The following is a 14,461-nucleotide window of genomic DNA, read 5'->3' as shown; positions in this document are numbered from 1 at the left end:
TATTTCTCTAGGCACATGTACTTCAAGAATTCGTCTATCTAGGAAGTTCCAAGGAGGGCCTATTCCTATACATGGAAGGGCATTCAAACATGGTTGTCTCTCTTACATCATAATGTTCGATGGATTATTGGGGATGGCAGGATAGTTGACTTTTGGGCAAATCCCTAGTTAATGGATAAATCCATTTTGGAATCGTATGGTTTCAGTATTTGAAAGAACTTGAGAAATCTTGCCAAGCCTAGGGTCGCATATTATTTATATGGTTCTTCACAATCTTGGTATTTTCTTACCCCTACATCAGGCCTTGCGCTTACAATCTGAAATCAGTGGATTAGCATTTGGAAGGAAGTGGATGTTGTTTCAATCCCTCTCAAACCCCACCCTATTTTTTTGGTATGGATTCACTCTTCACATGGATATTTTTCTATTAAAGAGGCATCAAATTTCATCTGTTGTAAGGGTTCTTCTCAACCGGTCTTCAGAGCACTATGGTTTTTTAAGTGTCATCCAAGAGCTTTCAACATCGTCTTCCCACCTCTTCTCTCATGCAACGGAGGGGAATTACCCTTGTTTCGGTGTGCCCTTCTTGTCATTCTAATGATGACAATATTTGTCATCTATTGCCTAAATATGTTTTCTCACAAGAGATTTGGAGGTCGATAGCATGGAGATGTGGTAAACGCTTTATTACAGATTGTTCTATTGTGGCTACTTTGAGGAAATGGTTAGCATTCAGGTTCAAGTCTGATGGTATTATCAACATTTGGCATTCTCTCTTCTTCACAACATTATGGATGATTTGGGAGGAACGGAATCATCGTATGTTTCAAAGGAGGACACTCATTCTTGAGAAGTTGATTCATATGATCACTTGTCATGTTCGTGATTTGGCAAATGCTAAGGCATTGACTTACTACATCTCAGAAAAAGAAATTACTGAGAACAAACGACTTACGTGGCGGCAACAAAGGATCAAGTTACCTATAACAGTAGCTTGGGCTTTTCCACATTCACATTATTTTAAGCTAAATGTTGATGGATCTTCCATCCAGAATCTAGGTCGAGTTGGTTGTGGGGGCATCCTGAGACAAGATGATGGTTCTTTTGTTGCTGCTTTTTTTATTCTTCTTGGAAGTGCTTCCAATAATTATGCAGAATTCCGAGGTTTACAAAAGGGTGTTGATTTAGCCATTCAAATGGAAAGCTTCCTCCATCAAATAGAGAGTGATTCTTCCTTACTTGTCCAGGTCATACAGCGCAGATTAAAGCTCCATGGGCTCTACATACCATAGTTGTTAACTGCATAGTTAGTCTTGAGAATCATTCATGGTCCTTTTGCCATATTTACCGTGACGCTATATGGTGGTCGTTGTTCTTGCTAAAAAGGCTACAATTTTTTCGAAGGCTACCATTTGGCTCTCTAGGCCTCCAGAATTTCTTAACCTCCCTTTACTTTATGATGTGGCGCAACTACCCTATCTGTAGGGTTGTACAATAGTATAATGTCATTTTTTTCTATCTTTTATTAATAAAAAACGGGTTGAGGGCCTTCTCCCTCACTGATTTACCAAAAAAAAGACAAATGCATCCACTCAATTTCACATCTAATAGTCAAGATTAATTATTACCATCTTGTACCAAAGTCAAATAGTCTCATTATATACTTTTCCATTTGGTATATTTTGTTCTATGATTTTAGTTGTTTCGTCTGAGTCATCATTAGGCTATTGGTGTTATTAGTGAATTTCTCAAGTCATAGTTCCCCAATTCTCCTTTTTAGATTATTGATTTCCTTTTATGTAACTTTATCACCGCTACGACCATGATCACGACCTTATTTAGTAGCCATCGCATAAAATGCGGCCTATCCTTAGGCACTTTAGCAATGGGCTAGTTTTTATGCCAACTAATACATAAATAAAATTACGACTTATAAAAGAAAATAAAAACGTGTTAAAATGAAAAATTTGTACTATCTGATTATGCGCAAGAATATTTTTGAGATTTTATCATCTTCGGTAAAAAGATTTTAAGTGTGCACATGATGTGATGACCAACTTGTTTCAAGTTGTGGGTAGCTTAAAAGCCCAGATTCAATGTGGGCTAATCATGCATCGAATTTTCAGTCATGAACAATTATAGTTGGCTTTAAAGTTAAATACAGTTGCAGAGGAGCTCAAAACCATACTAGACCCTTGGATCTTTAAACCGACGCCACATGACGTCGCATTGACGCCAAATTTTAAAATTAAGAGTTTTTAGCATCTTCCTACCATTCTTAAAAGCTTTGGACCCTTCAGATTTTCATATCCGGGGGTTCCATTGTCAGTTTGCTCTCTTTTTTGCGCACCATAAGCTATGGACTATAGTATAAGAATTATTTTTGTTATATCTCACCCATCCGGTGTCATTTTGAGCTTGTTTTTGGGGAATGTTTTGGGGGTATCCTAGATTAATGTGGGATTAATTTAGGGGCCAATTTGCATTTGTTTCTGCCTATTTTGATCATGCCATGTTATCGACCATCTGATGATAGATGACTACAATTGACTCCAAAACTCTTGGCTTTTATTCGTAGAGGATCCTCCCTCACCAAAAATGGCTTTCCTTTGAATTTGGGCCCCAGTATGTATCCGTTTGGCGGCCGTTTTTTCTGGCAGTTTTTTGGTGGATATATTACTGGGTACCTGTCGGGATCGACAATCTCACATATTTGTCATCTTTGGGCTGTCTTTGGTTAGGACCCCATTTCTACATATGTGGTTCAGAAAGGGTTAAGCATCCATCTTAAAGATGGATGCAAGTAGGTGTGTCTTTTAAAAACAATTGAAACTAACCGTCTAAATGTTTTTTTATTAGAATTATTATTTATAGTTTTAAAATTTTTATTATCTTTTTATATTCATGCTACAGCCCTTCTCACCGTCTATTATTTTGGACGGTGAGGATTTGTCATAAGGAGGTCAACGAGGAACCGGGCCACCTAAAGCCCCTGTAGCCCCTGCCCTTTTTAAGAAGTTATTTTCCTAAATGAAAATTTTCCCACCGAAGGGGCCAGGGTTCCTATAGTCTGGTTATTATTTTAAATGAAAATTTTCCCACCGAAGGGACCAAAGTTCCTATAGTCTCGTTATTTTGCTCTCATGGTTTTTTCTCCCTCATCGTGATACTCTTTCTTGAAGGATGAGCGACCCCATCAATAGTGACCGTCGTTCTGCAATTTCAGAATAAAATAATACTTTTAAAAAGCTTTTTTGCTTTAATCTTGTTCTTGGATGTTTTTTAAAAGAATCGTCAATCTGCAATTTGAGGGTAAAAGAATACTTTTAAATTGCAATCTAACACCTTTATTTTTTCAAAAGAATTCTCGTCCTCCAAAATAAACTCTGTTTTTTGAATTAATCTCTAATTTATTTTTTACCATCTTTCTTCAGGTGGACTCCCCAATCTTACCATGCATTCAAAATATTCCCAAAAGAAAAAGAAAAAAAATGCTGATTTGGGTTTTGAAATTTTCGTCCTCTATTTCCTCTTACCAAAACAAGAGAGAGACCTTTATTTCTTAACAAAGAAGAGAGAGAGAGACAGAGAAGCAACCTTTCCTTTCTTATGCAGAAGAGAGAGAAGCAGACCTTTCCTTTCTTTTCAAGGAGAGAGAGATGTTGCCCTGTCCATTTTCTTTATTGTATAAATCCAGAGAAACTTCAGGAGGAAGAAAAGGTGAAAGTAAAAGAATTACTAAATTTCAAAAGAATTTAGTATTACCTTCATACACGGTGAAGAGTTTTGCATCTCTATTTTGTTATTTAAATGAATTTTATATATTCTTTTGAGCCGATCAGATATAACACGGGCTAGATTTTCAATTTTTATGTAAATTTTATGTTTGTTTCTCTAGAGCTCATTCTTCTCGGAAAATTTAAATTCATATGTTTTAGAACTTAAACGAGGTATGGGGGCACTGTTTCTTCCTCTCCGACAGGAATTCGAATTATGGGTAATGGTGTTTTTCTTGAATTGGGGCCTTTTATTGGGTCTGTTTTTGCATGAGGACTTTTAAGCTCTTTTCCATTGGAAAATTGAGAGAGAGAAAAATGGGATGTTCTCTAAGAGAGATATAAATTAGGGAGAGAGAAGAGAATTGAAAACTCTGAAGAGAGACAAAGGGTCTAGGGCATGTTCGTCTTTTTATTAAACAATTCATGATTGTATATTTTGATGATATTCTCGTTTACATATCAAGCTGATGAGCTTCTATACCATCTAAGCCAGGTATTGGAAGTACTTGGTAGGAAGGTAAAGGGTTTGAATCTTAAAATTTGATCCAGATGACCAAATAAGTAAGGCACAACTCAAAATCAAAATCAATTTCTCAATATTCAAAGGGCTTTAATTCAAACTTTAACTGGCTTTATTGTCAATACCAGAAACAATGAGTCCAAGTAGAAGGAACCCATGAACTTAGAAACCATCCTCATTCTCATGGTCCATCAACTTCCAACTCCCATCAGGCAATTGAACCATCCCTTTGTTCTTCTCCACCTTCCATGATGCAGGCACAGTGTAGTCCACCTTGAGAACATCCAAGGACTTGTTAACTAGTGCTATGTCACGAGGAATCTCAAGCTTAAAACCTCCTTTCTTTCCCTGAGTTCCAGCCACCCCATGAAGATAAATCTCCAAGTTATGCACCCCAGACGGTCCCACAGGGCTCTTCAGAAAATCGGACTTTCGTGTGTCGATCCCTAAGTTGACCCCCACATCGTCGTAGCTTATCAATGGGTAGTTAGGAACAATGTCTAGTGCGTTGGTGACTCGTAAGAGCTTCAAACCCTGGCTCCCCTCAAATCGTTTTTTAAACTCGGTGTTCCCGACGCGAGGGCTCGCAAAGACAATGCCAGTCACTGGGATTTGGGTACCTGGGCGTCCCTTGGGTATGTTGGTGCCATTGGCTACAATATCTATGGCATTAAGCGTGGTTAGTGCAGCGCCTAGGCTGTGGCCTGTTATTGTAATGCTCATCTCTTCATCTTTGTAGGCTTCTACCAGTCTCCTCACTTCGGACATGACCTGCAGTTGATTAGATCTTAAGATAGGTTGATTTCATTAATGGAACTAAGCCAAAGTGCATAATTGTATGAAATAGAGTTTTGATGTGATTATGACAATACATACATGGCTTTTGATATTTTGGGGAAGTTTTTGCAATAATGGCATAGTTGTCAAGACCGGAACAAATTGTTCGGTCCAACTGGCTGGACAACTAATGGTGCATTAGCTAATCCGGTCCAAAACGAAAGTTGTGTTTGGTATAAATTCAATCAAAATCAATGTTTGTTTATTATTTGCCCGTTGGCTCGATCAATTTTCACTCACCGGACCAGGTAAACAAAGTTGAGCATTTTTTTTTTTTTTTGTAATATACTCTATGTTTTAAGCTATTGTTTCCATTTTATTTTCAAAAAGTTGATATATCCAGTTCAATTGCCTGGTTGACGGGTCTTGGCTAGACCAGACCACTCATTTGTTTGGTGGCTATTGGATCCTAATGATATTCTTATATCATAAGAGTTTTCGAATAATATATGAGATTGTATACTATAAAACAGCTTTTTTTAATACAAAAAAGCCACAAATACTCCTAACCGTCAAACGTCAAATCAGGTGGTCCCGTGTGCCACGAAGTTCAAAAGTACTTTGTAATGACATTAGCACACTTCTAACCAAAGTTACTTTTGGACTTGAGTATGGTGAATAGCACACTTCTTACCTCTACGTTTTACATCTAAGTGAAAAGGTGGTATGTGTCTTCTTGCACTAAAAACAAATGAACTCACTGTATAATATTCATGGTATATTTCCTATTAAGAATGTCTGATATTGGTTTTATCTCTACTGGAAAAGGCATATCCTTGTCTAATTGTGTTAATTTATTTCGCTTTGAAACTGTATGGTATTCTTGAAACCTTTACTATTGCCACAAAATAGGTCACATTAGAAAACCTTGGGCTCATCATGGTGAAAGTATTTGCTGTGCCAAATATTTCATGCTCCCACAGGAGCACACGGTCTATTTACTCCCTCATATAAAGCCCAATCTTGGTGTATTTTAAAGACCTTAAATATTGGGGATTTAACTTATTCAACCTAAAGACTAACCCTCAAAAGAAAAAAACTTCCAAATTGCAAGAAAAAAGTGACATCCTAAAATTGAATAGGGATCTTCCAACTTTCGGATGTGTGATATAAGTTGTTAGAACTCAACATTGGATGACTTCTTTTTTTTTTTTTTTATGCGAAAAAGTTGAAAAATAGACCTATTCTCCCGGGTTTTGAACTGTTTTTCTTCATAGATTGTTCGTCTCCTCGCCCCCATTCAGATTGGCAAGCTTCTTTTCTTTTTGGATCAAAACGATTTTTAGACTTGATTGATGAATAGAAAACTTACTATTTTTTTCAGCTCTAAACCACTATACATGTCTTTCATTCATCCCATTTTCTCAACCAAAAATTATGAAATTTGCTTAGATATTATCCGTTGGAACCGTCTAGGAGACTAAAAAAACCTCGTTTTAAAGAGGCCTTTAGTAACAAATTGGACTTTTATTTTTCAAAAAACCCTCGGTGTTAAAATAAAATAAAAGATTTCCATTGTCTTTTTTTTAGGTAAGGTTTTTCTTTTATTTTTTTTGTCAATTTTTTTTTTCAAATATAATCAATTTAAATATACAATATTTTTGTGGATTTTGAATTTTTTTGTATTTTATTAAAATAGACAATATTTTTGTGGATTTTGAATTTTTTTGTATTTTATTGTTTCCAAAGAAAACCCCTCAGATTTTCTTGAAAATATAATATAACTTTTGTTTTTAATTTTATAAGGTTTTTTGTTGTGGAGAACGTTATTTTCAATCTAAAATAGGCATTCCATGATTTAAAACAATGTTTTGAAAAATCTAATAAAGCTCTTGAATTTTCAATACTTTCTTGGTAAGATTTTCATCAAAATAACTATTGTAAGGTCAAAATTTTTCCACAAACCAACATAATATCATCTTGAAAATTCTTTAGCAATTTTATTCAAATTTTTTTTTTTTACTGACCTGGTACAGCTAAATTGGTCAGACCAATTTGAACTGGCTAGTTCGCCGAGCTAGCTTGAAATCGATAGGGTTCGGTTGCCTAAGAGCAGTAGGTGAGATTGACAGCAATTCGGCATTGCAACTCTTGAATGTTGATGCTCACTAGGCCCACAACCACAACTTGCTCCCCAGTCGTCATCCAATGTTATCCTTTACCATTTCCTTTTGATTTTTCATTTCTTGCTCCTTTTAATTTCATCTTAATATCCTTGTAACCATAATTATCAATACTACCATTTATTCAAGAAAGAAAGCATCTGTTCTCGAAAACATACAAGGTATGACACTCAAAAAATTTCAAAAGACTTGTTTTCTTTAATCAAAGAAAATAGGTCTTGTTTACCAAGTATTTCTAATAAGGATAAAGTCTATGAGGTTACAACTTTGTACTGTAGAAATAAACACACATAAAATATCCAACAAAAAAGAGTGTTATGTTCCGGTCCATCATCTTGACCTCATGTGTATGGATATAATGAAAAAATGAATTTCAAGTCCTAAAAATAGTCCATCTTGTGACAAGTTATGTGAGTTGTTTATTTTCAAGATTTTTAAGTGTTTATAAATATGCTTCATCTGTACTATTTTTAGAAATCTAAATTTCATAATAAGGGTTGAACATGGTTTTTCAAGACATCGTAAAGTTACTACATTTTTAAGCAAAATTTAAACGTATGCCTTATTGGAATAGTATAAGGTGGCCACCTTCTACAAACTTCAGCTAGGGACTTTATATCTAAAATCTCACAGGCGACCATCTTGACTATCATGACCAAACCCCTAAAATATATATTTTTTAAAAAATAATAGAAAGAACAATGAATTCAAAAAATGAAGTTTGTGATTTTCAATTTTTAAAATTATAAATTTATTTATTTTTCGATTCATCATCGCTGGTTGAAACTCGTTAAGTTTTAGATCCAATATCTCCACGATAGATTTGGGAGGGAGTGCGTTGGGTGATGTGCCAAAACCATTCTAATACTACATACTATATTTAACTAAATAGTTACACTTCATACTAACAAAGTCAGGATGGCCGAGTGGTCTAAGGCGCCAGACTCAAGTTCTGGTCCTCGTGAGAGGGCGTGGGTTCAAATCCCACTTCTGACAATGTCTATGCGCCATAGTTCAAAGCGAGAGTGCATTTTTTTGAGATTTTTATTAAAGAGCGGGGAAATAAACAATGGCAACAAAAAACCCAAGGACAAACTCTAATAAGGAAAATAAAGAATAACCCTCAAAGAGAGACATTTACAAGGCAGAAGTAAACTTTTTATTTTAACCAAGGGGGAGAGATAGAGATTTTAGATTTTTTATTTTAACCAAAAGATAGATATAGAGTTTGCTATTTATTTATTTATTAGTATTAAAATTATAATTTTTTTTATTTTAACCAAGGGGGAGAGATAGAGAATGTTTATTTTAACCAAAAGATAGAGATAGAGTTTGTTTTTTTTGTATTATTTATTATTTATTATTATTATTATTATTTTATAAAAAGGAGAGAAGAGTAAAGGTAGGAGATAGGGGGACAAAACCACCTTATCGGATCCCTCTTACACAGGTGACCCCTATAAAAAAAGAGGTGAGAAAGTTTGCCCTCTTTTAGACCACAAGTGCCCAAAACCAACGAATGTATTCTCACATAGGATTATTTAGAAAATATTTTAAAAGAACCTCCAAATTTTTTTGAGTCATTTAATTTAGCAATATTTGAATATATAGTGTGGGCGCGTCCCAAATTTATGTCAAATTAATTCAGCAAATAAAAAATAAAAAAAAAATACTATAATATTTTATTAGGTCTTTTCTAATTTCCACCATATAAATGTTGATTTTAATTTTTTATTTTCCATTTTTTTAATATTCTTTGGATTACCAATTTGGATTAATTGAGAGCAGATATGGATAACCGAACCAATAGATCTAGGGGTTGAACAAGCTACCCCATTAATCGAAGTTTTAAAACACTAATTTAAATCTAGAGAATAACATGTATATTTTATACGGAGGTGACCCCCAATAGCAGGAATGGGTTTCTAATTTTTGTTAAATTTTTAGGTGAATAAAACCAGGAATAAGATCAATACTTCGTAGTTAAGGTGGTGAATTACCACATCACAACGTCTTAAGTTTCATTCCTACTACATTGGGTAAAGCTTGACGCCCACTATTAAATTTTCTCCCCACCATAAGCAAAATCATCCTCTTCCCAACTAAAAAAGCAGCCTTCATAAATTCTATTCAAGGTTCGCCCCATGTTAGATTTATCATCAATAGTGTAGGGAAAGCTATACTTCCCCTAATGTATAAAATTTATATATTTCCCCCTATCCAACCGTCTATTCCGTATATTCTGAATGGACGGTTAATATGGCTCTATTCTCAATGTCATATAGATATATACTATTTTATTTTAAATTTCTTTTACAGAATATTTTGATACCAAAATTTGAGCTTCTATTGCTCTCTTAAACTCGCACTCGTAAAAATATAAAAATAATATTCTCAATAAAATAAAATGGCCAAAATGACCCAAAAAGTTTCAAGGATATTTTGGTTATTTTATCTAAAATATTGTTGTAATATTTTTTTTAGGTGCACCCTATTTAGATGATGGCATGTACCAAATTTTATATTCATCTAATTTGTAGAAAAATAATTAAAAATAAAATACTTTGAAACATCAGATTTAGATTAAATGATTAGTAACAATATTGGATGGCTAGATGGGGGGAAGTATATATTTTATGCGCAAGCTTTCTATGCTTCCCATACAGTATAAAATTTACATACTTTCCTTTATCCAATCGTCTATTCTGAATGGAAGGCTAAGATTGCCTCAATCACAATGTCACGTCTCTACACTATTTTATTTTTTATTTTTTTGTATAAACTATTTTGATACCAAATTTTGGACGTTCAATCCTCTATTAAACTCGTACTAGAGAAAATATAAAAAAAAATTAATTTCAATAAAATAAAATGACCAAAATATCCCTAAAAGTTTCAAAAGGTATTTTGGTTATTATATTTTATCAAAAAAATTATTTTTAATATTTTTATAGGTGCGCCTTAATGAGAAGATACCACGTACCAAATTTCATATTCATACAATTTGTATAAAAAACATTAGAAATAAAATACTTTGAGACATCGGATTTAAGATCAAACAGTGAATGACTCTCTTGATCAAAATTAAATGGCTGGATGGTAGCGAAAGCATAGAAACCTTTCCCATATTTTATTGGGAAAGTACATAGCGTTAGCGCAAGGGCAATAGATAGGTAAACCTTATATCTGTTTTCCTTCACACAAATGGGTCAATTTATTGGCTCCAAGGAAATAGACCAACACAAAATCGTTAGTGCGACAAAATTTTGACCGGTTGCTCAGTTAAATAAAATCGATAAACGGTTGGTAGATTAAGACAAAAGGTTGGGAGATTAAGATGAATATCATTTTTTTAAGGATCATGGGATCATTACTCTATTTAAAAATTGTTTCAAAATTTTGATTTTTTTTTTTTCTATTATATTTTCTCAAAATACTTTTTAGTTTGTTACTCTCATTTCCAAATTGTGTTCAAGATGGTGGTTTAGCAAGAGTTCCAAACATATTCATTCCTTTAATAAAGTTCGGTACTAGAAGCATTGAACAAACTTAGATCCGATTTTACCCACAAAAAAAAAATAGAATAAAACAAAACATTACACTCTCAACATCAACGTACTACCAATGATTTAAGCAATATCAAGATATGATAAATATTTTTTTCTTCTGTTTTTTAGCTACGTTATTTTATTTTATTTTAGTATGTAAAATTACCTGTTCCCTAGCGCTGGTATTGTTGTATGGAGATTTAGAATCATCAGAAGTGTAAATAGAGAACCAGCCTCTATGAACCTTAGCATCATCTCCACCACCACTGATAGGGGCGGCTGAAACCTGGCCAATATCGAAATCTTCGACCCATTCGAGAGCTTCGATCGTCCCCCTCCACGCAATCACGACATCTCGCCGCCCCAATTGTTTCTTCCCATTATCTGTGGCCACAGCCACAAAACCCATCCAATTCGATTCCTTACTCCACGCCTCTCTCGAAAGAGACCTGATCAAGAAGGCCTCAGGCACCTGCACACTCGAGGTTGCATATATGAACTTTGTGATCGTGTACTCGAAAGGGTTTCCATTAACCAAGTTGACCTTAGAGAAGAAGTCCCTTTTCGCATATCGGCAGCTGCCTGCGTATTTCGAAACACGCTCGTGGTTGAAGGCATCGTAGGCAGCTTGGGCCATGTCTCCATAGAGGAGAAGCAATCGCCTAAGGTCGAGATCGAGAGGATCTAACAGACCTTCCCAATTGTCCCTACCTTGAAGGATCCGCCATCGACTGGCCACGGTTCGGATCGACATGGCCCTTAACAGAGAAAGATACAGAATGGAGATGCAGTGAGATGGAGTGGAGCCTTCCTTCTGCAAGTTGATGCATTTACAGGACTTTTTATGAGTTTTGGTCTTCCCATTCTTTAGGGCAAGGGGTTCTGGTTTTGGTTTTGGCCTCCAAATTTTCAAGGGTTGATAAGGACATAAATTCATGGTGACCCAATCAAGTTAGTGAGACATCCTGCTATACATGAACCTCATTGGGGTGAGACAAGACGTTAGAATATGCCTTTTCTTGACTTCTGGACATAGAAAAAGCACATTTCAAAATAAGAGGCCTGTTTTACTTCTATGAGAAAATGGGTGACACAGAGGATAATGAGGTTTGTTTGAGCATATCCCAAGTTCGAAGATATTTCCTGTTTAGAGCAAAAAAACAAAGAAAAAAAGTGACACACCACTCTCATATTTGTAAATAATTCAACTTATATGTGTATTTCCGGTCCTTACTCCATTGTGTGAGTGGGGGGAGAGAGAGAAGGAGAGGGAGAGGGGTCCTCATCTTGTTGAGCTTTAAATAGGTTGCCTCCTTGTACTTAGCAGGCATATCTCTAAAATTTGTTTAGAGATGTCATTCCATGTCGAAAACCTCACAATGATTTGAAAATATATTTTTATATCTTGGTTATAAAAAATAAAATTTTATAAAATGGTACAAATTGAGCATATCGATAAACACTTGAAGATCTTGAAAATAAATAGTTCAGATAACTAGTTACTAAATGTACTAGTTTTTGGACCTATAATTCTTTTTTTCTTATTTTTTGGTCTCAATGCCCATATATTGGAGATCGAGATGATCCATTAAATGGTTCCCCAATGCCGAAAAACTCTCTTTTATAGGATTTTTGAGGTGCACCTACTTCAGTAATACAAGGAGAGAGAGATTCGTTTTGATGTAATCTGATTTGAGCGAGTCTTCAGGCAACCCGTTGCTTTCCTTTGGGAGGCTAGACTGTCGTAGAAGTCCTCCCAGCCATTGCGTGTTCCATGGACAAGGATTTCAATAATGATGAACACGTTACCGATCGCATACATTCCTAACCATATCCTTTCTCCTTTAAGTAGTTCAAATTTCAGAAACTAATACATTGTTTCACGTAATCAAAGAATAAAAAATGGAAAAAGTTTATATACGGATGAGGCTCTCAACAATTAAATTAGAGCCTATATAAAAAATTTCACTAGAAGAGGTTGTTTTTTGATGTCCAAATATCCTCAAATTGATCATCTCGACATTAAGATGCATGGACATGACAAAACAATAGATTTCAAGTTTTGAAAATAATGCATTTTGTAATACATTTTTGGATAGTCAATTTTCAAGATTTTCAAGTTTTCATAAATTGTCGATCTACACTATTTTTAAAGCTTTAAACTTTATAATTAAATATAAAAATATATTTTAAGGCGATCACAAAGATTTTCAGTATGAAATCACATTTCTTGATATTATTTGAAAATAGGCTCTAATTTGATTGTTTAGAGCTTAGGCACTTCACTGATCGCACCTCATAAAACATAAAGGAACAAAAATGGTAAACTCACGAACATGATGTTTCTTCTCGCCCATTCCGGGTGAGAGACGAGCATGGATATGTCACTCCTTTCCCCTTAGAATGATGGAAAGGGAAATGTTTTGATGGGATGATGCGCTATCAAAATGAGTAAAGTCCCACCTAAATTTATCAAAAATTGAAGTTCTGGTATCAGAAAACTTTCTCTGATCATCTTGACCTTGACGATGATGGTTATGAAAAACAATAGAATTTCAAGTTTTATAAATAGTGTATATTGTAATATATTATCTAGACTGTCTATTTTTAAGTGTTTATAGATCCGCAAGATTTGTACCAATTTTTTAGCTACAAATTTCATACTTGGTGGCGGAAATTGATTTTGGAGCCATCATAGAGATTTTCTGTACCCCAAGTGTTTTCCAGACAAGGTTTCAAGGTGAGGCTTTACTTTTCTTTCATAAGGCCTAAGCCATGTATAGAAACTGGAAAAAGTATACTAAGAGGCTATTTGTTTTTAATTCAAGGCGGTCACACCCACTTTTGCCTGTCAGATTTCAAATTGGGATTTGTGAGTGTAGCATTGACTAGACTCAAAACAACATGCATGTATGTGTGTGTGTATATATATATATATATATATATATATATATATATATATTGATTATTGAGATGAAGAGAGTGTGTGTGTAAAATTTGGGGTCATACAAATACCACAAACATGATTTTTTAGAAGTGTCGTTGTATTATACTATGATACAACCGTTGCATTGGATTATTGCTACATATATGTGTGTATATATATATATATATATATATATATATATATAGGAAAAGTCTTCCCAATGCCTACAGGCAAAAATGAACAGTGATTTCACCTACTGTCATCACCGTCTAAAGTTCATCGCACGATCACGATTGTCCGATAATATTTCATTTTTCATTTCATTCTACAAATTAGAATGATCTAAAGTTTGGATGGTGATGAAGGTAGGCAAAATCACTATTCATTTTCGCCTATAGGCGTTGGGAAGAGTTTTGCTATATATATATATATATATATATATATATATATATATATATATATATATATATATATATATATATATATATATATATATATATATATATATATATATATATATATATGGGAAGATGATATACCCCATTTTCAACTTTCATTTCTTCATTGACCCAAGATTGCAAAACATATCTTACTACATAGAATTTCACTCTATTATATCTCTTAAACCCATAAATATATTTTATTTATTTTTTACTAATTCTTTTGACCCAAACAAATTTTAAAAAGACATTGTTTTTCTAAATCTCTCTCTCTTGACATGATTCCCT

At 34.2% G+C, this 14,461-nt stretch overlaps 1 protein-coding gene and 1 non-coding gene across 2 annotated transcripts; one reads left to right on the top strand and one right to left on the bottom strand.

Annotated features, from left to right (window-relative positions):
- Nucleotides 1–4,172: 4,172 nt before the first annotated feature.
- LOC18442190 (phospholipase A1-II 1) lies at nucleotides 4,173–12,501 on the bottom strand. The gene is made up of 2 exons (XM_006852414.4): nucleotides 10,974–12,501; nucleotides 4,173–5,070 (listed from the first exon to the last, which is right to left on the bottom strand). The coding sequence occupies exons 1-2, from the start codon at nucleotides 11,742–11,744 to the stop codon at nucleotides 4,462–4,464; spliced, it is 1,380 nt and encodes a 459-aa protein (XP_006852476.2). The 5' UTR covers nucleotides 11,745–12,501; the 3' UTR covers nucleotides 4,173–4,461.
- On the top strand, nucleotides 8,172–8,255 carry TRNAL-CAA (transfer RNA leucine (anticodon CAA)). The gene has a single exon. It is a non-coding gene; the product is annotated as a tRNA-Leu (tRNA).
- Nucleotides 12,502–14,461: the final 1,960 nt, after the last annotated feature.

The sequence above is a fragment of the Amborella trichopoda genome, chromosome 1, assembly GCF_054954075.1.
Source record: "Amborella trichopoda isolate Santa Cruz 75 chromosome 1, AtrichopodaSantaCruz75HAP2 v2.0, whole genome shotgun sequence".
Classification (NCBI taxonomy): domain Eukaryota; kingdom Viridiplantae; phylum Streptophyta; class Magnoliopsida; order Amborellales; family Amborellaceae; genus Amborella; species Amborella trichopoda.
This window is presented reverse-complemented; position numbering and strand designations above follow the sequence as displayed.

What these genes read in the sequence shown, in the direction of transcription:
- LOC18442190 (XM_006852414.4), bottom strand. Translation starts at nt 11,744, where the DNA reads ATGAATTTATGTCCTTATCAACCCTTGAAAATTTGGAGGCCAAAACCA. An exon ending in ATACCAGCGCTAGGGAACAG is followed by an intron (nt 5,071 to 10,973) that starts GTAATTTTACAT and finishes AATCAACTGCAG; the next exon opens with GTCATGTCCGAAGTGAGGAG.